Source organism: Chrysemys picta, chromosome 1 (genome assembly GCF_011386835.1).
Source record: "Chrysemys picta bellii isolate R12L10 chromosome 1, ASM1138683v2, whole genome shotgun sequence".
Taxonomy (NCBI): domain Eukaryota; kingdom Metazoa; phylum Chordata; order Testudines; family Emydidae; genus Chrysemys; species Chrysemys picta.
The window spans coordinates 343,223,674-343,247,905 of NC_088791.1; the positions used below are offsets into that span (position 1 = coordinate 343,223,674).

Consider the following 24,232-nt stretch of genomic DNA (forward strand, 5'->3'; position numbering starts at 1 on the left):
ATGTTTCTGTTTATCAGACTGGCCTTTGCTTTGGGCTGTTGTTTTCTGCTTTAAAGCAAGACGCAGCGACTCAATTTGGGTGTCTGGTCTGTGTCTCCAGCAAGACAAGCCTTTCGTATGTCAAAACCTACACGGGGGAGAAGAACACCCCAAACTAAAAGGGCTTTTTAATTTAGCAACCAACGGCAGAATGAGATCTAGTGGCTGGAAGCTGAAATCAGCAAAGCTCTCCTTGTTTCAGTGAGGCGTGTGTGGCGCTCAGAGGCAGTGAGAGCAAGAGGTTAGATGTTTTGCCCCTTCAGCAGCCCTGCAGGAGGAACGTACTACCATCTGGACAGCAGATGTTTGTCTGGATTTTGCCCTCACCCCCTTCCTCCTGGCTATTGCAGGTTCCATTTTGCGACGCTGGAAAAGGAACTGGTTTGTCCTGTGGCTAGACGGTGGCCTTGTATATTACCGGGATGAGACTCAGCGTGACCTGGAGGACAGGATCCACATCAAATTCAACTGCCGGGACATAAAGACTGGCCGCGAATGCAGAGGTGAGCGAATGCCTCTGGGGGTCCCATTGCACCTCACGTTTTCGACACTCTTGCTTTCGCAGCGTCTAAGATGTTGGGAGAATTGTCCTCTGGGGCTCCCAGTCATGGGTGGCAGGTTTGTAGAAATTTTGGTGGTGGCCAGAACCCGCCCCCCCCCAAACTCTGCCCTCCACCTGCCTAAGGCTCTGGGAGGGAGTTTGAGTGAGGGGAGGAGGTCTGGGGTGCAGGCCCTGGGCTGGAGATTAGGGTGCAGGAGAGATGCAGGGTCCAGGCTCTGGGATGGAGTTTGGGTGCAGGTTCTGGGCTGGGGGTGGGGGCGTAGGAGGGGGTGAGGGGTGCAGGCTCTGGGAGGGAGTTTGGGGGTGGGAGGGGTGCAGAGGGAGGGGGTGCAGGCTCTGGGAGGGAGTTTGGGGGCAGGATAGGGTGTATGGGAAGGGGGAGGGGGTGCACGCTCTGGGAGGAAGTTTGGGGGCAGGATAGGGTGTATGGGAAGGGGGAGGGGGTGCACGCTCTGGGAGGAAGTTTGGGGGCAGGATAGGGTGTATGGGAAGGGGGAGGGGGTGCACGCTCTGGGAGGAAGTTTGGGGATAGGGGGTGCAGGGGTGAGAGCTGTGGGGCTGAGGATGAGGGGTTCATAGTGCAGGAGGGGGCTCAGGGCTGGGGCAGAGGATTAGGGTGCAGGGAGATGAGGGCTCTGGCTGGGGTGGAGGGGTTTGGGGCGTTGGAGAGGCTCAGGGTAAGGGCAGCCTGCCCTACCATTAGTGGATGGGGGGCGCTAGGACCCTGCAGCAGCAGTTGATGCCGGGAGGGAGCCGGCAGAGCAGAGTCAGCGTGAGCTGCAGGCTCTGGGGCCGGGGGAAGTGAGCGGGGGCAGCAATTGAGGGCTGCTGGGGGACACTCGGGGGAGGCGCGTGGGGGCGGCAGGCGGGGCCGGGGGAGAGACCAGGCCCCAAACATTGGTGGAGCCAGGCCCCCAGGCCCTGAATATTGCTGGAGCCCGGGCACCACGGGCCCAGATAACTCGTCGCCCCTGCTCCCAGTGTCTGGTTGGTGCATGCTGTCTGTCTTTGTAGTGTGCTGCTAGGGTAGGGACTCTGTCTAGTATGGAGCTGAGCATTCTGGTGCTCTTTGGTAAATAATACAGCACTACTGCTTCATTTTTCCATCGATTACACTGCCCTTTACAAAAAGTGGCAAGTATCCTTGTCTTCCACTGTACAAAGGGGGAAACTGAGGCACAGACGTGCAGTGGCAAGGTCACGCTGAGTCAGTGGCAGAACCGGGATTAGCACCCAGCTCTGACCCTCAGTGCAATGCTCTGCCCGCTGGACTGTGCTGCCTTTCACGTTCACACTCAGTGTCGTGGCCTTGTTGGACTTGCTTGATTTAAAGGAGGGATGCTGTAATAAAAATAAACTCGCCGTTTCATGGGTCAGTTCTGGGGTTCCATCCTTGCTCTTTCGGCTCACCGTGCCCCTGTCCTAGTTGTGACCTTCCCGACTGCACCGTGTGCTCTGGCTACGAGGTGATCCATAGGGATACTTTGCAGATTTGTTTAGCTGGCAGTGAGTGACTTCTGCTCGCCATGTCTTATATGTATCACCTGCTCTCCCACCTCTAGAGGAGCAGAGCTCATTGGGGGGCTTCTAAACCAAAGTGTCCTGAACAGGACGGCTGTGTGCTGCCTCCATTATCCAAACACGTTCCCCATCCTGGAACCTCTGCCTTCCTTTGGGGTTAATCATGCATGAGCTTTCCAATGTGCTGCCCACTCCATGAGGTGGAGGTATTCAATGCGGGCAAGACTGAGTTGTCTGGGTCCCTTCTGGGAAAGGGAGAAAAGCCCCCTAATAATGAACAAAAGATACAACTTCGCAGTCCTATGTAGATGTAACTTCAAAAGCACCTCGCATGTCAAACTTCCGCCATTTCAGAGATGGCAGAGCCCAGGCAAACCCAAGCCAATGTTCTGAATCTGTGTTCCCTGAAATTCATTTTGGTCTTGTTCCCACAATTCACAGAGAAAGCAACGGTCTCTTCTCCAAAACTCCAATTTTCACAGGTCTCCCAAGACAAGACCATTCCATGAGGGAATGTAGAGAACACCAATGATTAGGCAGTTGGAGTGAGGGCTGGCTCGTTTGTTACCTTGGTGACTAAGTGAGATGCTGCTTATTGCTTGAAGTGAGGTGTTGAGCTTGTGAATGACCTGTTCCTTCTGTTGTTGATGTGGACTTATTTGGAACCTGAACTCTTGATTATAATAGACGCTACATGAATCGGAGAATGTGTCTGAATATATGTCTGAGTACTACATAATGAATACACAAGCCCAGGGCAGTGGAATATACTTTACACAAGATGTGAGCCCGGTTTTCTTTTGGGTGAAGAGGGAGATTCTCTCTCTTCCTTGGTTTGCATTTTGTTGTTGTTCTGGTGACTCAATACATGGTACTGTATTGAGTCAGCAAGTTGCATTATCCCTCAGGCAGTTGGAACAAAGGAAATTCCTATGGCACAAAGCTCCTTTCTTGTGCTTCTAATCGCAATAACAACATGGCATTTCTATAGAGCCCTCTCGCTGAGGATCTCAAAGTGCTTGATTATGGAGAGGCAAGAGGTTTTCTTTCCTTTCCATAGGTCAGGTTGTTGGTAGATTCTATTTTAAAGCCCAGTTTTAGATCTTGTATCACTTTTTGGCTTGGCAAATCAGTTTGGCCTGAAAATTGCCAGATTTAGTCTGAGGTTTCTGCCAAGTTTGATGAAAATATATCAAACCAGGTATGGATAACACGTCACCAAAAAGTGGAAATTTTTACTCCTCCTCCTCCTCCTCCCCAATTTCTCATCTCCTTGCTCATAATGGTTTGCTATTGCCCTTCCAAATTCCACAATCAGTTCTGGCCATTAACTGATAGATTTACAAAATTCCAAAAATACACATCCTCTACATATCCGCCAATATTATCCTAAATGAGTGTTATACACTTTTCCCAACAAACTACAAACAGAGCAAGAAATGGCAGGAATAAACAGTTTATCCAAAAACTGCTGGTTGTTAAAGTATTAACCGATATTGTCCAATTAACAATAATCCTTTATTTAAAATTTGATTTTGGAGTGTTAAAGATAGCAAAAATAATGTAAAAAAAGACCCCTCAAACAACCTAAAACAAAATTTCCCAACATTCCACAGGTCAGAGTTAAGGTTATTGTGTTGAGATTAAATGCTTTTAAAAAAATGTTTATATTATATGGGGCAGTGTAGGATTAGAGATGTCTCCTTAATTGTTCAGTTCCTTGTTTTTTAAGTGCTTGGGTTATTCAAACTACTTGTTTTTGGTCATGCCAAGTCATCAGTGGGAGACGATGTATTCCTGCGTGACATTTGTTCACAGCCTTGCTCCTCGGAGGTTGGACTATATGGCCACGAGAGAACACAGGTAATGCTGTGAGTCTGACATTGTCATTGGATACAACAGACAGTCACAATTGGTGATATTTGTCTTCCTCTGGGCTCATGGTATTCTCAAGGAGCCTTGGAGCTAAGACGGCTGCCACTTCTTATCTGTGCAGTTTTGTCCCCAGCTGCACCTACATTCCATACATCATAAACCTGAGGAGAAGGGGCCCAACAAACTAACCTTCTGCAAGTCTTCCCTTTGTGCTGCTGTTTGCCTGAACCACGCTCTATCTCTATACTTTATCTGGGATTGTTGTTGGCTTCTTTGCCATTCATCCTCCAGTGACTAGAGCAGGGGACTGGGTCTCAGCATCCCTGGAGCCCAATTAATCCATCACTTGCTTGCGTTCAACTCCCGTTGTGGGCATGCAACTAGCAGGAAGACCAATGAATTAAGAAGCACATTTCCTAAGGAATGCTGCTGTGTGGTCAGCGATCACGTGGGCCAACAGCTTCAGTGATGTGATAAGATTGCCAGTAACAGACACAGGCTGAACATCCATCCAGATCATTTTAAGGACCCAGCAAGAGATCAATCCGGGTGGTGCTTGCTCAGCAAGGAGGCCAAGTCCCTTTGGAATTTGCCTTGATGATGATGAACTAGGAGGATGGCTAGGTGTCTGGGTTTTAGCCGTGACACTGCCACAGGCTTCCTACGTGACCTTGGGCAAGTCACTTTCTCTGTGCCTCAGTTCCCCATCTGTAACAACATGATGATGATGTTGTCTCTGCCCCACACAGGGGTGGTGAGATTTAATTCATTGATGTATGCAAGTTTGCTTTGAGAGCCTGAAATGAAAGATGCTACAGAAAGGCAAACTGTGTTCTGCGGTCGCTTCTTTCAAAACAGTGCTGTATTTCAAGGGGTCTGTAACTGTAAATAGTGTAACATCAGACTCCCTTAGGAATGGCTCAGGGAACTGGTGTAATGTAGGGTATGATAGAAAGCCTTGCAACTCTCGTTTCCTGGTTCAAACCTGTCCCAGGCTGTTAGCGAGTGAAAGCTTTTTGCTAGCCAGTGTAAACTGGAGCTGATGTGCTTAGTGGGGCAGGTGTCCACATCACAGGGCTGCTTTGCTCTTCCTTTAGCAAGGAAGGAGTGGATAGGCTATGGAACCACTCCCTCATTCAAGAGATTATCTCTGGTATGACAGTGGCACCCAAACTGGGCTGGGTCTCTACCCGTTCCCAGCTCTTGCCTGTTCCCTGGTATAACCTGTTGTAGTGGGGGAAGGATGGTGGCCTTGTGGTTAAGGCACTGGACTGGGAACTCTGGCGATTAGCAGGGCCGGCTCCAGGCACCAGCCTGGCAAGCAGGTGCTTGGGGCGGCCGCTCCGGAGAGGGGCAGCACATCCAGGTATTCGGCGGCAATTCGGCGGACGGTCCCTCACTCCCGCTGGGAGCAAAAGACCTCCCGCCAAATTGCCGCCGCAGATCATGATTGCGATCGCGGTTTTTTTTTTTTGGCTGCTTGGGGCGGCCAAAACCCTGGAGCCGGCCCTGGCGATTAGGTTCACAGTCCAGACTTCTCTGGCAAGTCACTTAGCCTATGCCTCAGTTGTCGCTGGGCTCTTCAGCTCAAGGAGACGCCATGGTTCAGGGACTGTTGGAAGGCAGCTGCGTGTAACTAGAGGACTCACTCTCCAGGGCTGGCAGCCAGCCCCAAAGCTGACTTAACCCTAGGGCAGAGTATCAGTAAAGGAGCAAACGAGGGTCAATGTCTCCAGCAGAGTGTGACAGACCTTGCTGGCTGCTTGTTGCAAGCTTCCTCCTGCAGCAGTGCCCTGCCCTGCCATCGCCAGACCATCTGACTTCGCATTAACGCTCTTCCTCACTCTTTTTGTTTGCCCTCTGCCTTCCGAGGAGGAGGTCACATGGCCGAGCGGCTTCCACCCCTCCTGGGCTGGGGTAGGCTCGTCTGCAGCAATCAGGAGTCCCAGGTTTAACCTGCTGGGTAGTAGGTTGCAGCCGACCTCATGGGGAAGTGCAGCTCCACGGGAATATGCGTGGGGAACTCTCTCCTCTTGGGTTAGTCCACTCCGAGTAGTCACCTCCAGACTGGAGATGATGCTCTGAGACCAGCACTCCCAGCGCTCTGCACCTGACCACCAGCACAAGGAGCTGCTCCTCCCTCGGCAGCGGAACGCCTCCTCGCAGTGCTGCTATTATCCTTTGTTCTGGGGAGCGGCCGCTGTCACTTGGAGCTTCCCAGCCTGCCTGCTCACCCCCAGCATAGCTGTGCTACCGGGGCTCTGGAATCAGGGTTGGAGAGCAGCGTGCATACGCAGAGGATGCCTCTGTCTGTGTTGTTTCCCTAGTTGGCAGGTCTCCCCGGTTCCCAGGGCCTCTCTGGAGGACAAGGGGAGGCGAAGGGAAGCTCCCCTAGTGGCCGTGCCTTGTGAAGCCAGGTAATGTTCACTCCCATCCTGAGGGAGGGGCCTCTTAGGCAGAACTGCCAGGAAGGTGGTTCTCAACCTGTGGCCCGTGGGCCTCTTGCGGCCCAATCAGCACATACAGCTCCAGCCCATGTGACATCCTCAGGGCCATACAGGTAGTATTGAATGTGGCCCACAATGGTAAATAGGTTGAGAACCACTGACCCGGGGAGCTGGGAGAGCTCAGGCCTGGCTCTGAAGTTCAGGCCCATCCTGCATCTGGGAGTGCTGCAGCAGTTCTGGTCCCGCGCCATCTGGGCAGTACCTGAGCCGATGGAAACACATGCTGGGACATGCCAAGGTGCCAGCTTGACAGCCCCAAAGACGGCAGCCCGAGCTTCCCCCAGGTGCCCCCTGCTGATCTGGCTCAGCCCTGATCGGACAGCCCTTGGCTTCTCTCTGCTGGAGAGGGCAGAAGTTGTGTGAGTGGCTCGTGCTATGGTCTGTCCTGCCCACCAGATTCTGGACTAGGACCGCCAGCCTCGTTTCCCCAGAGGGCTCTTCGGCAGCCTGTGTGGGAGAATGAATTGTGTCTCCCGTGTCATTTGCTGGGAGGCAGCGTGGCCAGGAAACTCACCTGCTTAGTGACCTTGGGCAAGTCACTTTCCCGCTCTGTGCCTCAGTTTCCCCATCTGTAAAATGAGGATTATGATACTGACCCTGCTGTATAAAGTGTTTTGAGATCAATGAGTGAAAGTCATTATTATTATTGTTTATTACTTATTATTTATTATTATTATTAATGAGTGGGATGGGAAGGGCTAGCTGACTGGCTCTGTCCAGAAGGGCTGGGTTTCTTTCTGGGTTAGGTGTCCATCCTGTCATATTAGCCTAACTACTAGGGTCTGCCATTGTGATGCCATTACTGGCAGGCTCTCTTAGATTGCTCACCCATCGCTAGATATTCCCTGCTGCATCACTGACTCCACCATCACCATGCGTGAGATGGCAGGGCTGCCTTGGGGGGGGAGATGATGGCAGGGCTGGATGAAGGCATAGGGGCCCTGTATGGACATGCCTAGGCCCCAGGGTCCTGACCTCCCAGGATGACGTGGTTAGAATCTCCAGGCACCTTTAAAATGAGAGTGGTTTTGTTTGTAGCTCCCATGGTTGCAAAGAAAACATTGAAAACAAGACCTGTGTGTAAGTGATCAGGTGACATCTGCCTGAGTCTGTAGAGAGCCTCAGTCAATAGATCTGAGAGGGGCAAATTGCCTCAGTCATCCCTGTGACGTGTTATCTCTGAAGCCTCCTGCTCTAGCAGCCCCTGCCCCCCAATATCTGCCTGGCAGAGGCATGGGGGTGGGGCTTGCTGCCAGTCCCATGGTGGCTCTGCTGGTCTGGTGTCAAGTAAGGTTAGGATTTTGTCACGGTTATTTTTAGTAAAAGTCACGCAAAGGTCACGGGCAATAGACAAAAATTCATGGGAGCCCTGACCCGTCCGTGACTTTTACTAAAAATAACAGGGGGTGGGGGGGAGAAGGGAGGGGGAAGAATGAGACCAGGATCTCCATGGGGGGGACTGACAGGCCCAGCCCCACTGCCATGGGGGGTACAGCCCCGGCCCCAGTCCCTGCCAAAGCCATGGGGAGGGGGCGCACGGGCCTGGCTCCACCACTGACAGCCGAAGCCAAAGTCACAGAGGTCCGGTAACGTCGCGGAATCCCTGACTTCCCTCATCTCCGTAACTAAATCGTACCCTCAGATACCAACAAGGGCCCCACGTGCCCGGGGGGTGGGGGTGGGGTGAGCACTCCCTTCTCCAAGACAGACCCATGCCCACCTGAATAAAGGGAGGGGTGAGGCTTGCTCACAGTGGAGTGGCAATGAACCCCTGAGCACAATGCTCTTGTGTGACACCCCAAGGTCAGTAAGGTTATAGTTCAGGGGGGCGTGGCGATATCATGGGCGTGTGGCTGGAGGAGACCCTTACGTGGGGCTGGGACTAGGGACTTGAGTGCCCGGATCCTGAGGGGAAGGAGGTGGAGTGTGTGTGCGTGTGTGCGAGCATGCATGCGTGCGCACACGTTTCAGGTTGCTAGCTGCACCCCTGCCCTGACTCCTCTGACGTGCTGATGCTTTGCCTTCCAGACGTGCAGCCCCCGGAAGGGAAAAGCCGAGATTGCCTGATGACGATTGTGCTGCGAGACGGCTCCAAAGTGACCCTGTGTGCGGAGAGTGAGGACGACGCGGTGTAAGTAACTCCCGGGACGCGAGGATGCCCCCATTTTATACCAGGCCTTTCTCTGCTGTGCTCTATGCTTGTTCGTGGCCAGTGACCAGAAACCTGCTAGAGGCATAAACGTCACTGGACTGTTGCAAGAGACATCCCCTCCTGGGAGACACAGTTTGTTTCTATTCGGGCCCTGGGGGACAAGATCAGGCGGTTTTCATGGAGCCTGCTGCTGTACAACACAAACATGGTGAAAGGAGCATGCTCCAGCAGAGGGCTGGCAACATTGCTAAGGGACTGTTTGCTAAGCACCCCCCGCCCTCCACCCCAGTAGTATTTTTTACTATTATTCTCATCATCATTATGATTAATAATACTAAGCAGTACTCGCCTACATTCACCAGAGGTATTTCTTGCTGCTTTTTGCAGCATTCAGCAACTCCTGAGCTTGTACAGAGATGAAAAAATAACGTCCCTTGTACTAATGGACAGTTGGCAATAGGGTGACCAGATGTCCTGATTTTATAGGGACAGTCCCGATTTTTGGGTCTTTTTCTTATATAGGCTCCTATTACTCCCCACCCCCATCCCGATTTTTCACATTTGCTGTCTGGTCACCTTAGCTGGCAACCCTACGAGTCCAGCGTGACAGACAGAATCTGGTTTGATGTGGAGGAGAAGTGGAGTGAATTGGGGAGAGGAGAATGTAGCCAGCCAGCCTCTTGGAACCCCTCCCCTCCCCAGCAATTCCCACAGGTACCTCCCAGCCACACACCCGGAGCTGCACGGTCATGGGTATCTGCATGGCTCTCTTCCTAGGACTCCTGCCTCAGGGCCATGTAGTCCTGGCCCCACAATAGGGCAGTTCTGGGTAATTGACAGCCCTGTGGAGTGGAGGCCTCAGTCCAGACCAGTGGTTCCCAAACTGGGGGGTTTGCGAAAGGTTACAGGGGGTTCTCGGGGGGGGGGGGGGAATTTCCTAATGGCGGACAGAGCTGTCCCTAGGGACCCGGGCAGCACGGGGCCAGCAGCCCGGAGCCCCTGGACTTCCAAGAGCTAAGCAGATCAAAGCAAGCAGATCTACCACACTGAGGAGATTTAAACTTCAAAACTCCTTATCAGAAATGGAAAGGGAGGTGGATATTTTTTGCTGTTTTTAAAATTAAATAGGCAGCTAGTATTGTTTTCAAAATTATTATGAAGAACAAGTTTAAGCTTTGTTGTAACGTCCGTTGTTTGTCTGGACTGCTCAAGACCTGAATGCTTGTGTAGGAGGAACTCTTCGAGTTGGCTTCTTCAATACTTTCATGCTGTTTTACATCTGATACTCTTGGATGAAACATAGGAGCCTTGTGTTATAACAGGCTTATTCAAAGTGTTACAAGCTACGAAAGTGAGATCTTGGAAGAGTGTTGCCGTTTTCATAATGTAATAAAAATAGTGTAATGATAAATAATAATTAATAATAAATAGTGTGTAATAAGCATGTTATAAAAACAAATGTTATATTTCCAAGATCACTGCTTTTATAATTTATTCTCTGGTAAAGGAGAAAATCCCTGGAAATATTCATTTTTAGAAGGGGGTTCGCGAGACTTGACATTTTAGTGAAAGGGGTTCACAAGTTGTTAAAGTTTGGGAACTGCTGGTCCAGACTGAAGGCATCGATTAGGAGCCGCAGAAGGTCCCTAAAAGTGCCCGAAATGTGGACCCGCCTCCCGTGCTGCCCTTTTCCCCCCAAGACCCTGCCCCCGCTTGCTCTTCTCCACCCCGTCCCCCCCCCCATCACTCTCCCTTATGGCCGCCATGGCCCCTTGACAATTCCCCTTCTTCCCCTCCCACCTCCCACGCCCGTTCCGGTGCCCCTGGCCTCAGTCCAGCACCTTTTACAATAATAATTCAAACTTGCCTCCCCAGAGTGTAAAACATTCAAGCTAAGGGTGATTGCTGGCCTTGAATTACAGTGAGGAGTGCACCATTGGATTCGTTCTTGGGCCACATCTGTATCAGGCTATCTGGGTTCTTATATTGATGCCCCTCACCAGAGGAGCAGAGTGCTTCTCGTGTCACTGATAGACATGAAACACACTGGGGCCAAATTCATCTCTGGTGCAAGCACCCCAATTGATTTCAAATGATTTACACCAGGTGTGTCTCTGGCCCATTGTGTGTGCATTTCCCCCCTCCCTCTTCCCAGGTGAAAAGGGAAATGATTTACATAACTTTAAAGAAGAACAGGAGGACTTGTGGCACCTTAGAGACTAACAAATTTATTAGAGCATAAGCTTTCGTGGACTACAGCCCACTTCTTCGGATGCATAAGCTGTAGTCCACGAAAGCTTATGCTCTAATAAATTTGTTAGTCTCTAAGGTGCCACAAGTCCTCCTGTTCTTCTTTTTGCGGATACAGACTAACACGGCTGCTACTCTGAAACCTTTCATAACTTTAAAGAGCATAATCAGAAGCTAGACCCCAGAACAGAGACATGCTGTGCTCACATGACGCAACTGCACCACCGGCTACGATGCTGCCCCAGGGAATGAGCTAACAGGGAATTAAAGATTAGTGAGGCTGTCAAACAGCATTAAAGTCACCGGGACACACGCACACCCAACTAAACTGGGGTCATGCACTGTGACAACTTCCAGCGAGCCGGGTGGCTTCCTGACCGTGAACCCATCGAAGGAATCTTGCTCTTACTTTCTCCTGGTTGTCTAGGGTTAAGGCGGCGTTGAATAAGACCAAATTCCATTGTGTTTGGGCGGAGGAAGCATTGTCCAGTGGTTATAGTGCTAAACAGGGACTAGGGAGTTTCCTGCTCTACCACAGGCTGATATGTGATCCTGGACAAGTCATTGTTCTTCGGTTCCCCGTCTGTACACAAGGGATAATAGCACCGCCCTAGCCCGCAAGGGTGTGGTGAGGATATCTACGTTCCAAGTTGACAGGGTCTCAAATACTATAGTAATGAGGACCGGATAAGTACCATGGATAGATGTGGTGGCTATTAATTACTTTAACCAATTTAACTAGCCGTAAGGAATTTGATTGATCAGGCTCCCAAGGCAAGAAAAAAACCCAAACTTGGCACTGTACTTATTCACCTACTCCATACAAACAGATCTCCTTTATTGTAGTGTTTTTCACTAATTAGGGACATATTTTCCCCTCTAATCCCAGGTGTAACTCAAAGTGAGCGCAGATCCCAGTGCAGGAGCCCTAAGAACCAATCCAGATTCTGGTGGTGGAATACTGAACTGTCCTGTAGTTATGTCTGCACGCAGTCTAGGGGTCAGTACTGTATCTAATTCCACTATGTAGCATGTCTGCAGATCTACGGAGACGCCCTGTGATACACAGCTGAGATTAGACTTTGTTCTTAAAATGAGGCTATAGGGTCAGAGAAGTGGTTAAGTAAAAGTGGCACTTTCCACAGCTCTGCTTCCTGTCTGCCTTTAACTTTTATCTGCTGGTGTCATTGGCATACACCAGTCTTCACTCCTTTTAGCCCTGCAGAGGGATGCAGCTATGGGAGAGCGAACTGTGGTCTGTTTTGCCTCTCTTGTGTCAGCCTGGTTCCAGCTGCAGAATATTAATTGCAGGTGATGATGTTTGAGGCATAAAGAACCCAGCTGAGTTTTCAGCTCTGAGCAGAGTTTGTGAGACTGTCAGATAACAAGGCCTGGCTTGGAAACTGACGCCGTTTAGATTGGCAGTCACCAATGGATAATGAATATGGAAATTCCATAATGTCACTTTAAAGGAGAAGGGGGGCCAAACTGAAACCTCTCCGATCCCAACAGCCACCTCCATGGCTAACTAACCAGAACGGTCTCAATTTTAGGAGATTCCCAGGGGCACAGGTTCTCCTCCCAGTTCCTGGTTCATTTCAGGGGCATGTGAAAGGTTCCTGGCCCCTTTATGAAAGGAAGGGCCTAGTCCAGGGGTTCTGGTGAGAAATTTGTTGGTGGTCTCAGAGTGCGGCCACCAACTCTTACTGGTGGCCGCTCTGACAATTTTTCCTAAAATAATTAACTTTGGGAAAAACAAATAAATATGCACATCAAAATCATTGCAATTTATTTATTGCTAGCTAGTAAGTCTGCTGCTGTGAAAAGTGATATTTGCATGTTTAATATTTTTCACAGCCTCCCAGCTAGCTAGTAAGTCTGCTGCTGTGAAAAGTGATATTAACAAACGTTCAAGTATCACTTTTCACAGCAGACTTACTCAGCCTCCGCAAGCCTGGGGACAAATTAAGCCCTGGAAGGGGAGGTGGATGGATAGGCAGCAGGGATGAGGGGTGGGGGAGGCGGCGGGGAGCCAGAGCCTGAAGTCTGGGGGATGGGGCCACAGGACGAGCTTGAAGCCCCAGGGCCATACCCCGAAGCCTGAAGCCCCATGGCCAGAGCCTGCCACCCCAGGGCTGAAGCCCAAGCCCCACCACCCCCGGGAAGAGGGGAATTCACAGACTGCCTTCTCCTCCAGTGTTGTGTCCCAGGTGTCTCCAGAGGGGGGCAGGGGCAGAGCCGAACTCCTGCTGGCAGCCCCAGCAACCAACATCAAGATTGCACATCAAGGAGCAACAGGGAGAGGGAGGGGTGGCTGCTTTGCCCCCCAATCACTGCCCAGGAGGCTGTGGCCACAAGAAAAGCCCCTGGTGGTCACAGGCGGCCACGGTGGCCGCATTTGAGAATCGCTGGCCTAGTCCCTGTGTTGTTTGCTGAGCTCCCTGACAGCAGAGCAGCGCTGAGAGATTAACCAAGGAAGAGCTTTGCCTTGATGTGGTTTTAAAATTGCTCCAGGCACGTTTTTGCTCACATGTTGTCCCATTTTGTTTACAGCGCCTGGAAGATGGCAGTGCTGGAGGCGAAAAACACCCCGGTGAGCCTTTCCTCCTTCCATTTCATAGGGCTCTTCTTACAGGCTGCAAATAACGAGCCGTCTCCTTCCATCTCCGCTCCCCCTCCCCCCCTCCCATAGAGTCAGTCGATGGAGGAGTGTGGTGGGAGGGCTACATGCACAAAGGCATCTCGTCCCAGAGTGTGGGAAGAGGCATGACCATACCTGGAGAACTGCAGGCCATTTTGGGCACCTCCGTACTAAAGAGATACGGACAAACTGGATGGTGCTCAGAGAAGAGCAACAGAGAGGATTCGAGTCCACGAGGGGTTGATTTTTGAGCCGAGGTTGAGGTCCTGGTCCAAAGCCCATTGAAGGCAATGAAGAGTCTTTCAGTTGACTTCACTGGTCCTTGAATCAGGACCTTCTTAATACATTTTGCTCACTCTCATTACCAGTGATTTGCCCCAGCTGAGATCAGAGCCTCATTGTGCAGTCACATAGGAAGAGGCAATCCCTGCTCCAAAGAGCTCATTACCTAAACAGGCAAGGCAGACAAAGGGTGGGAGGGGGAAGTGAGTCACAGGGAGGGGGAGCAACTTGTCCAAGGTCACTGCCTGAGGCAGGACTAGAACCCAGGTCTCTTCTGACTGCCAGGGCAGTGCTGTGTCCACTAGATCACACTACCTCTTGAGTTTTGCAAGGCAATGACTAAATAGGGACATCAGTCTGCAGCTGCCTAAAGGGATTAGTCTGATGGATGTAAGTGGTTATTTAGTGTAATGCACAGTTTTCTAACCAGGAGGATTGGGATGAAAATAATAAGCTGGACAAAAGCCCGAGGAAATGTACCGTCGGGAGCGGCCCTGCCCCAGCAAGGGGATGGACTCGCTAACCCAATGGGCCTCCTCCATCTTGAATGTCTAAGATTCTTTTGTTTCTACCCACGGCGGAGCGACCGAGCCAGGCCTGGGCTGGCAGCCGGCCGCCCAACAAAGAGGAGCCTGTATCAGAATGAATGCTGCTGCTGGGATCCTACCGATAATGAGAGAATTGTTCTGTCCAGGGACAGAGCGCAGTTCATCCCAGGCCTTGCCTCGGGCGGCTTTGCTTCCAGGAGCCTCTTCGTCCAAACGGGGTGTGTGTGTAATATGGAATAAAAGGGCATTGGATAAACTGAGGGCGCTATGAGGCAAATGATGCCTGTTCAGGGACAGGAATTAGGATCATGGGGGGGGGGGTGTTGAGGGGAGCAGGGGATATGTCAAGGAAGAGGGGATTGGCTAAACTGGGTTCTAATCCAGTGGTTTTTGTTGGATTGTTGGACTCTTTGTTGGAGCCACCTTGTGATGGACTGGTGGATGGCTGCTCCCGTGTGTCCCTTTGGGGCATGGCCAGACACAGGTGTCGCCTTTGCGCCATTTGCTCTGTCCAATCCTTGACTGTCTCTGTGTTGTGGTGATGCTCCTGTGCTTGTTTCTCATCTCAAATACTGTTACATCCCACTCATCAGAAGGCTACTTCCTGCTCAGGATGGTTGCGGGAGACTATTGGTTGCTTATGTGGGGCTGGGAGATGTGTGCTGTCGTGGTGGTTCCTATTGGCATGGGAGCAGGGATGAGAAGCTGTGCGCCCAAGCTTCTCCTACAACCGGTTTCCTTAAGAGCTGCAGGGTGGCTTTCAAGGGTCTGCTCGCTGCCTTGCCAACAGCCATTGGAGAAAATGTTTTGCAGGGGGGGTTTGGCGCAGATAGTGGATGCAGGGTAATGCATCTTATCCTGTCCCCACTGCTCCTTGCCTTAGCCCATCTCCATCTGGATTGATCAGACACCCTTCCCCGCCATGCTGGGATCCCCACTACCATACTGCATTTACCTTGCTAATTTCCTTGTTTGTTGGTGGAGTATTGTATAAAAGTCAAGTCAGAAATCCTACAAAGTCCAGCATACAGACTGTGGACCTCACTGATCTCACACCAGTGGTATGCAGAAGCCAATCCACTGAAGCCGGTGATGTAAAACTGGTGTAAGTGAGAGGAGAATCAGGCTTGATGTGAAGCTGTATGCAAAGTGCCAGTTTGAGTTTTGTATTATTGATTTATAAAAGAAAAGGATGTCCAGAGAGACCTTATTTTAAAAATGTGTGCAATTGGGCAGAGTTAAGGTGGAGCATCTGACCATAAAGAGAAGCAGTGGGGCCAAGTGGGTAGAGCACTGGACTTGGACTCAGGAAATCTGGGTTCTATTCCCAGCTCTGTCACTGGCCTGCTGAGTAATGCTGGGCAAGTCACTCCACTGCTCTGTGCCTCAGTTTTCCCATCTGTAAAATGGGGATAATGCTGACCTCCTTTGTAAAGTGCTTTGAGATCTATGATGAAAAGTACTATATATGAGCTAGATATTATGACTAAGGTTTTATTGCTGGATTGTTTAGTTTGTCCACCATAACATTGCACAAAATGCTTGGGTTTTGGGGGTTGGTTTTTTTTTTTTTTTTGCATGGAACAAAGAAACAGAAGACTGGCTTATTTCATGCTCAGAAAGGCAGGATTTTCCATTGAGCTGGGAAGATTATAGTGAAAGGAACCCTAATTGCACTCCAGTTTCATGAGGACTCTACCATTGAAGAAAATAGTCCATCACACAGTAGCTACTGCTCGTCCAACAGAAGTCTAAGCCCTTACCTACACTTAAAGTGTAGATGCTATAGTTGTACTGAAAAACCTTCCTAGTGTAGACACAGTTTATATTGACAAAAAAGGGCTCTTGCTAGCATGGCTTATTCTGGTTCCCCGAGCAAAATAAGCCATAAAGCATTCATGCTGATATAACTGCATCTACACTTGTGCTTTTTGGCTGGCATAGATATGTCTTTAAAAAAAACACCAACTCCCCCCTTCCCCCACCCACCTCTCACAGATGTTACTATTCTGGCAAAGAGTTTCTGGAGATGGCTAGAGAAACACATTAGGACATTGGCTTAGTGGATCAAATCCATAGACACCCCCCCCCCCCCCCCCGGCAGGATAGAGTAATTGGAAGGCAAAAGTAGCGTCTCTTTGGCTGACAAGTCTTGGGGAGCTCTATGAAGAGAAAGGGTTTTTTTTAAGGTTGGTGGCTCCAGTCATCTCTTGTTTGTATTGTCTGCATCCCACAGAGTCGAGTGCCGCTGGCAAATAACATTGCCTGGCGCTGCTGGGGGGAGAATAGTGCTGTTAAGAGCCTAGGGAGAGCGTAAATGCTGTCACACTGCTGGTCTGACAGCCATTCATAAAGCCAAGATTCTCCAGTGAGGAAAGGCTGCTAATTGGGGGTGGAATTAGTAGTAACTTTTTGAATTGACCTCTTCAAATGAGCTTGTTAACTGGATTTATCACAAAGAAGGGAAATGGGAGGGCCTGGAGGATCATCTTCATTGTGCCGGAGAATAAATTGGAGATGTCCCTCATAACACAATGGCTGGAGCCTGAGAGCCCTGCCTCCTGTAGCTGCTCCATAGCCATGTTTCTTGGAGCACAGAAGATTCCCAAGGGTTCTTCTTGCTTTCTGCCATTGTACACATTCTTTTTGAAAAAGATCAGTAGCTAAGGGAATCCTTGGGAAATGTGAATGTATACGAATGAGTGAGTCTAGAGGAAATGCAGCGTTAAGGGAACTGGCTAACAAATTTACCAGACCACTGTTGGGTTGTTTTGGTTTTTTGAAAGCCACAGGGAATTGGCAAAAGCAACTCTAAGTCCTGATCTTCCCAGAGGAACCTAGCGCGATCCTGACAATTGGCCTATCTTCTATCCCCAGGAAAATAACAAAGTAAAACAACAAAATAATAATCTGATATTAAGAAAAGTGCCAAATATCTTGGGCCAAATCCCGTGGTCCTTTCGATGGGAATTTTGACCGAATGAATCATAGAATCATAGAATCATAGAATATCAGAGTTGGAAGGGACCTCAAGAGGTCATCTAGTCCAACCCCCTGCTCTAAGCAGGACCAGTCATGAAAAAGGAATGAGCCTTTGGCTCCTAGGGCATAACAGAGCCAAGAGCAACAGACAGCCTGGGTGAAGTCAATAAGGCTAAGATTTCACCCATGATGCTTATAATGACTCGATCCTGCAAAGATTTAAGGAGGAACTCCCGAGATCTAATCCCGCCTCTGCTACTCACTAGTTCTGTGACCTTGGGCAAGTCCTTTCCCCTCTCTGCAGTTCAGCTTCCCCTCCTGTAAAATGGGGGTGACGACAGCTCCCTCTGAGAAAGAATTAATGTCTGTGAAGCATGTGGAAGGTGTAAAACGCTATGCTGCGTATGTGGTGAATATTGTTAGTGGGAGTCTGCAGTGTATCAGAGGGGGATCCTGGAGACCTCTGGACATGTTGTATGATCTAGACAGATCGATACTGTGGTAAAGCAGAGCCTAAACCAGGGGTCGGCAACCTATGGCACACGTGCCGAAGGCGGCACGCGAGCTGATTTTCAGTGGCACTCACACTGCCCGGGTCCTGGCCACCGGTCTGGGGGGCTCTGCATTTTAATTTAATTTTAAATGAAGCTTCTTAAACATTTTAAAAGCCTTATTTACTTTACATACAACAATAGTTTAGTTATATATTATAGACTTATAGAAAGAGACCTTCTAAAAACGTTAAAATATATTACCGGCACGCGACACCTTAAATTAGGGTGAATAAATGAAGACTCGGCACACCACTTCTGAAAGGTTGCCGATCCCTGGCCTAAACAATCAGCCTAAAGAGAACAGAAGAGTGAAGCCAACATGTGCCAGGAGATGCACCTCTGCCCTGTTTAAGACCAATCCCAAACCCGTGGAGAAGTTTGGCTACCTAGGGCATATGTAGTGCCAGCATGCCACAGTTGAGGATGAGGTCACCCATGTCTAGTCAAGACCAGCACTGCATTTGCAATGCTGTCACACCCCCTATGGAACGATAGGGGTGATGAAATGAGCACTAAGCTAAATATCTGTCGGGAAGTCGTGCTTACAATGCTTCTGTGTGGTTGTGAGACATGGACAACATATGGCTGCTGTGTTAGGAAACTTGTCAATTCCATAGGTGCTGCCTTAGGTGTGTTTGCAGGGTCAAATGGTGGGACAAGATTCCCAATATGAAAATCCTTAATCATCACCGGATGTCTTGCATTCAAAGCATGCTCGTTAAAGCTCAGCTGCGTTAGCATCTCAGTCATACGGCCAACTCAAGGCTACCCAAAGCCATCCCTTTATGGTCAGCTAAAGAAAGGCACCCGTTCTCAGGGTGGCTGGTACAAACGCAATAAAGACACACTGAAGTCAAATTTGAAAGCATGTGTCAGAGCTTGGCCATGGGTGGCGAGCGTGTGCTAGTCAGTGACCAAGAGACATGTAGCAGAGTCAGGAATGATCCGGGTCAGGAGAGCAGGAAGTCAGGAGCAGGCGCCAAGTTGCAGGCAGGAGGCAAGTAGCGGAGTCAGGGATGAACCGGAGTCGGGAACTGAAGTCACAGTAAGGCAAGGTCTGGAGCAGAAGCAAGCAGGCAGTCTGCATCATTGCTCTAACATCTCCCTGTGATGGCTTCCGAGTTTATAGACTGGCATGGGCCAATCTGTGGGCTGGGGAGGAGGGTGCCACTCAGTCCCCACTGGGTGGTACTTCCTGCAGTGCTTAGCTTCACGGGGCTCCCCAGCAGAAACCTAGCTTGAGCACCTGGTGGAGGCATCAGCGACAGTGGCCCAGCGCCTTCATGGTCCCTGGTTCTAGCCCCTCAGGTGCTTACAGCACGTCGCACTGACGTGCAACAGCCCCCACCAGAACAAGGTGGCAGCAGATTTGTCACATCTCTGTTAACCACTTGGAAGCGAGGCGCATTTACAGCTTATGTGAATAGTGCGAAGCAAGGGTGCACCAGCCTCCAATGGCCATGGACTGTCTTGTCTGTCCCACATGTAACTGTGTTTGCAGGTCTTACCTTGGTCTGACCACGCATGTGCGGGTTCACCTGTTCTGTTTGCCAAGTCCTCGTAGCACCTCGTCAATATAAGACTCTATCAGGGGGAAGGACAGCTCAGTGGTTTGAGCATTGGCCTGCTAAACCCAGGGTTGAGAGTTCAATCCTTGAGGGGGCCACTTAGGGATCTGGGGCAAAAATCAGTTCTTGGTCCTGCTAGTGAAGGCAGGGGGCTGGACTCGATGACCTTTCAGGGTCCCTTCCAGTTCTATGAGATAGATAGGTCATCAGTCAGAGCCCTCTGAATGGACGCTGCAGGTGGTCCATGTGACTGGAGTAGAAGAGTGAGACTGGGGAGGGCCGAGTTCCCTTCGTAGGTTGTCCATGGTCTCCTGCGTAAAGCAAGGGGCTGGCAGGTGCAATAGAACCCAGGTCTCCCTGGGCTGCCGTGGTCTAGTGGTTAGAAGAGGGGACTGGAGTTCTGTTCCTAAGTGGTACATAGCAAGAGAGAGTGCACATTGCTCATGATTCTCTGGCTCTACCAACAACGTAACCCATCCATACCTTGGTTTCCCCCGTGGTATAATGGAGAATACTTCTAACTTTGTAAGGAAATGAAAGGAGCAACATAGTAATAATAACAACTATTGTAGACCTGGTCACTCCTTGTTGCGTCTTGCACCACTAGACCTTGGTTGGGGGCGAGGAGGTGTTTTGGAGGGAGTGGAGCTGTGTTTCCCCATGGCTGTGATGCCTCCTCTTCCAGTCCCCTCCATCTCTGCCTGGTGGAGGCAGGGGCTGCAGGTTAACACATGGGATCAGCGCGAATTTGAGAGCTGTTAGAAGAGGCTAGTCCCATTGTCTCCAGTTCACTCCGGAACAAAAGGAGCCAGCACTGATGAGGAAGGAGCTGTTAGCATCTTTAACGGGGGGAATCCAGCGGCGAGGAAGCAGACGTCTCCCGTTAGCTGGGCTGGGAAGAAAGGCATGTTTGCTGCTGAGCTGGCATATGCGGGGGATCAGTGGCTGACCCTAGCAGGGCTTTTTTGGAGAGGGGCCTGAAGCTATGTTTGCAGCAGGTAAGGAGTTTTCCTATGTTCAGTCACATAGTGGAAGGCAAAGGGACACAGGGAGGAAGCAGCCAAGTGCTGTGGCTAGGAGAAGGCAGCGCTAAGTTACAAGCCTGCAGCACCTCCCAGCTGAGGATCTTGCGGCCAGATGGATGTCGGTATCATCCCCATTTTATAGAAGAGGCACAGAGAGGGTTAAGTGACCTGCTCAAGGCCACACGGCAAGTCAGTGACAGCGCTGGGGGGAAAACCCAGGAGTCTGAGTCTTCTGCCTGTCCTAGCTACGTGTGCTCTGAACTGGTGATGCAGGACAAGTATGCATCCAGTAGGTGGGGCAGGGCTGTTATCCCCATTGTACAGATGGGGAACTGAGGCACAGAGAGACTTGCCCAAGATCCCCTATGGCAGATCAGGGAATTGAACCCTGGTCTCCCAGGCAAGTACCTGAACCACTGGCCCATCCTTCCCCTTTAGTCTTCTATTCGTCCCACTAGGAAATGATATAACACTGTGATGCTTACATTGGAGACCCAGAGAGAAGGAGTGTCTCAAACCTGGGCTGACAGTGATGAATTAAAGGAGAGCATCAATTGAATTGAAGGAGAACGTGCATCAAAGTGAATAAGAACGTGAGGCAGATAACCTTTGGTTGCCTTACCCCCCCCCCCATGGTGCTCAGAGTTCCCATCCTGACCCACCCCCTCCCCGGCACACTAGATCTAATTGTGTATTGAGCGAGATGAATGGGAGAAGGAGATTAAAACACAGGTGACTGGTGCACAAAAGCCAGCGTGGGCTGTGTGAGGCTGATCAGTGTATTGATTTATGCTGCGCAAGCATCTTGGAGCTTGAGGGCAGAGGGTGTTGTCCTGATGCTCCGTCCCATCCCATCCCCAGCTCTCTCAAGGGCATGGTGCTGCATGGGAAGAGGGAAGCGAGTTATTTTCTTTGTCTTCCTGGAACCCAGGGAAAAACAGGAGAGAGAGAGAGAGAGAGAGAGAGTGTGTGTGTGTGATTCTTCTCTGGGTTTGTTCTTGGATTAAATGACCTCTGTCTCTGGCTCCACACAAGGCAATCTGCTCCTGCCGCTCTCTGGCCTGGGCTGTGTCACACGGGTGTGCTTCGCTCCTGAAGCGCGACATCTTTGCCGCCCCGTGCGGTCTCCCGTCACACACAGGAGCAAAGACTAGAAGGCTGAGGGTTAAGGCAAGCTCTCTATTTCACACAGACCTTATCAAGATCAAAAGCCTGCCGGCTGCCTCCGCATTGCTGGCCCTCGCCGCTTCAAACACGCACCTGGATTTCTGTCAAAACCGTGCCTGCCGTCGGTGGGCCTTGGGCCCCGGCCTTCCCAGCTTGTGCAGACACGGGGGACGCAAGAGATTTTAATTGCCTTGCCGTGCTCTGGCCTCTCTCCCCAGCCCGACCTCTTTGCAGCAGCACAGAGCAAAGGGCCCACTTTGAAGCCGCCCCTTCGGCTTGAGGAGCAGCTAATTAGGCCCTGTCCTGCTGGCAGGGGTGGCTCGATGTATTTTGCCGCCCCAAGCACGGCAGTCAGGCGGCTTTTGGCGGCGTGCCTGCGGGAGGTCCGCTGGTAATGCAGATTCGGCGGCATGCCTGCGGGAGGTCCGCTGGTAATGCAGATTCGGCGGCATGCCTGCGGGAGGTCCGCTGGTAATGCAGATTCGGCGGCATGCCTGCACGAGGTCCGCCAGTCCTGCGCCTTCGGCATACCTGCCACTGAATTCCCGCCGAAACCGCGGGACAGGTGGACCTCCCACAGGCATGCCGCCAAAGTCAGCGTGACTGCTGCCCACACCCGCTTGGTGCGCTGGTGCCTGGAGCCGCCCCTGCCTGCTGGGTGTGTGAAGTGACTTTGACCAGGCCACTGTGGGCTGCTCTGCCCATAAGAGCTGGACCTGGGAATGCTTTGGTCATATCCCTCCCCTTATATATCCCAGTAAACCAGGGGTTCTTAAACTGGGGGTCGGGACCCCTGAGGGGGACGTGAGGTTATTACATGGGGGGGTTGTGAGCTGCCAGCCTCCACCCCAAACTCTGCTTTGCCTCCAGCATTTATAATGGTGTTCAATATATTTAAAAGTGGTTTTCATTTATAAGGGGGGGGGGTCACACTCAGAGGCTTGGTATGTGAAAGGGGTCACCGGTACAAAAGTTAGAGAACCAAGATGGAGGCGCATTCCAGCTGCTCTATGCTGTCTGGGAATCCCCCCTACCCCACCCAGCACCATCACCAGGGGCTGGTTAAGCCAGCTGTGTGGCCCCTAAATGGCAGCTCAGTTAAGGGGCTACAGCAGAGCCCAGAATTGGGGCCTAAGCGTATAGTCCTGTTTACACCACCAGACTTAGTCCAGGGGCCCCATGTCCTAGCCCAGGCCCCAGACACCACAGCTAGCCTATGGGGTCTGTGCATGCAGCTGAAAGCTAAGGTTCCAGGCGTGGAATGAGTTTGGGAGGTCTTAGCCGCACCTGCCCTGTTTTGTTGGTGGGACCCTGCTGAAGCACGACGACTCGGCCCTTTGCTTTGAATGGAGCCGCTAGCAGCGAATGCCAGGCTGTTGCAGTGCAGATGGAATCTCCCACCTCGACCCTTTTCTTAGGGCAGGAGGACGCCGAATTCACGATGTTGCCTTGAGATGGGACTAAAATCCCTTCCCCGTGGCTCCCCAGACCTTAGGATAAGTGTGTGCCCGTAGCACAGGCTGGCGTGCACCAGCTGCAGCCTTCCTTTTCTTTGTGTCAATAATATTGATGTGGAGCTCAGTGCTCAGAAACCCCTTCCTCCCCAGCACCATTGCTTTTGCCTCTTCAAATCCTCCTTGTTCTCAAGGATGTCGGTGCCCCCAAAACGCCTGCTGCAGGATCGTGGAGAAGGAAGTTTTCTGGGGGGGAGGTGTGAGTGAGAGACTTAAAATTCACTCCTTCGTGCTTTCTCATGTTTTATTGCTACAGTCCCCCTGGCCCCAGTTGCCCCGGGGAATGCAGAACTATGTATTATAGATATTACAGTAGCACCTAGAGGCCCTGTTGCGCCAGGCACTGTACGACCTCAGAATAAGAAGCAGCCGCTGCCCTGAAGAGCTTGCTGTCTACACAGCCCAGCCAGGTACCAGGTGGAGGAAGGAAGGATTATCTCCCCCATTTTACAGCTGGGGCATTGAGGTATCGATTAGGTTAAGTGACTTGCCCAAGGTCATAGAGGGATTCTGTGGCAGAGCAGGCAATTGAAGCCAGGGTCGGTTTGTCAGAGTGGCTGAGCACCCTTTCCTCCTAGGCTAGTTCAGTACGTTTGGGCCTTAATGACTTTTCTGGAGTCCCACAGTGGGCCAGAGCCGGGAACAGAACCATGCTCTCCAGACTGCCCTAGCTCCTGTGTCACGGCTGCTCTCGGGCTCGGGCCATGACTTTACAGGAGCAGGCTGGACAGCGCTGGGCCCCGTGGAGGAAGCAGCCAGCCCCAGGGGGGCCCTGAGCTGCCTACACCACCGCTCCTGCGGGGAGAGATGCAGAGGAGTTAAACTGACACCATGAACGGGCTGTAGGAGGAGAGAGCAGCCTGGCATACAGGCGGGGGCAGCAGCATAGGCAGCCCCTGAACAATGCAGCCAGCCCTATGATGGACCCGCTGCCTCTGTGCTAAAGCCACCCACCCACCCAGCGGCCTGCCTCTCCTGCAGCTCACCAGCTGGGCCCTGTGATATCTGCCCCGAGAGGAGGCCATTCGATGGGGGCACGGAAGTG

At 51.3% G+C, this 24,232-nt stretch overlaps 1 protein-coding gene across 4 annotated transcripts in view; it reads left to right on the plus strand.

Moving 5' to 3' along the window:
- PLEKHB1 (pleckstrin homology domain containing B1) overlaps window positions 1-24,232 on the plus strand; it is a 39,868-nt gene that overhangs the window by 4,981 nt on the left and 10,655 nt on the right. For all 4 annotated transcript variants that reach the window (XM_005308520.5, XM_065581810.1, XM_065581812.1 and 1 more), the window contains exons 3-5: window positions 390-542; window positions 8,533-8,635; window positions 13,460-13,499. In XM_005308520.5, the coding sequence (XP_005308577.1) occupies window positions 390-542; window positions 8,533-8,635; window positions 13,460-13,499 (296 nt within the window). The remainder of the gene's footprint in view (window positions 1-389; window positions 543-8,532; window positions 8,636-13,459; window positions 13,500-24,232) is intronic.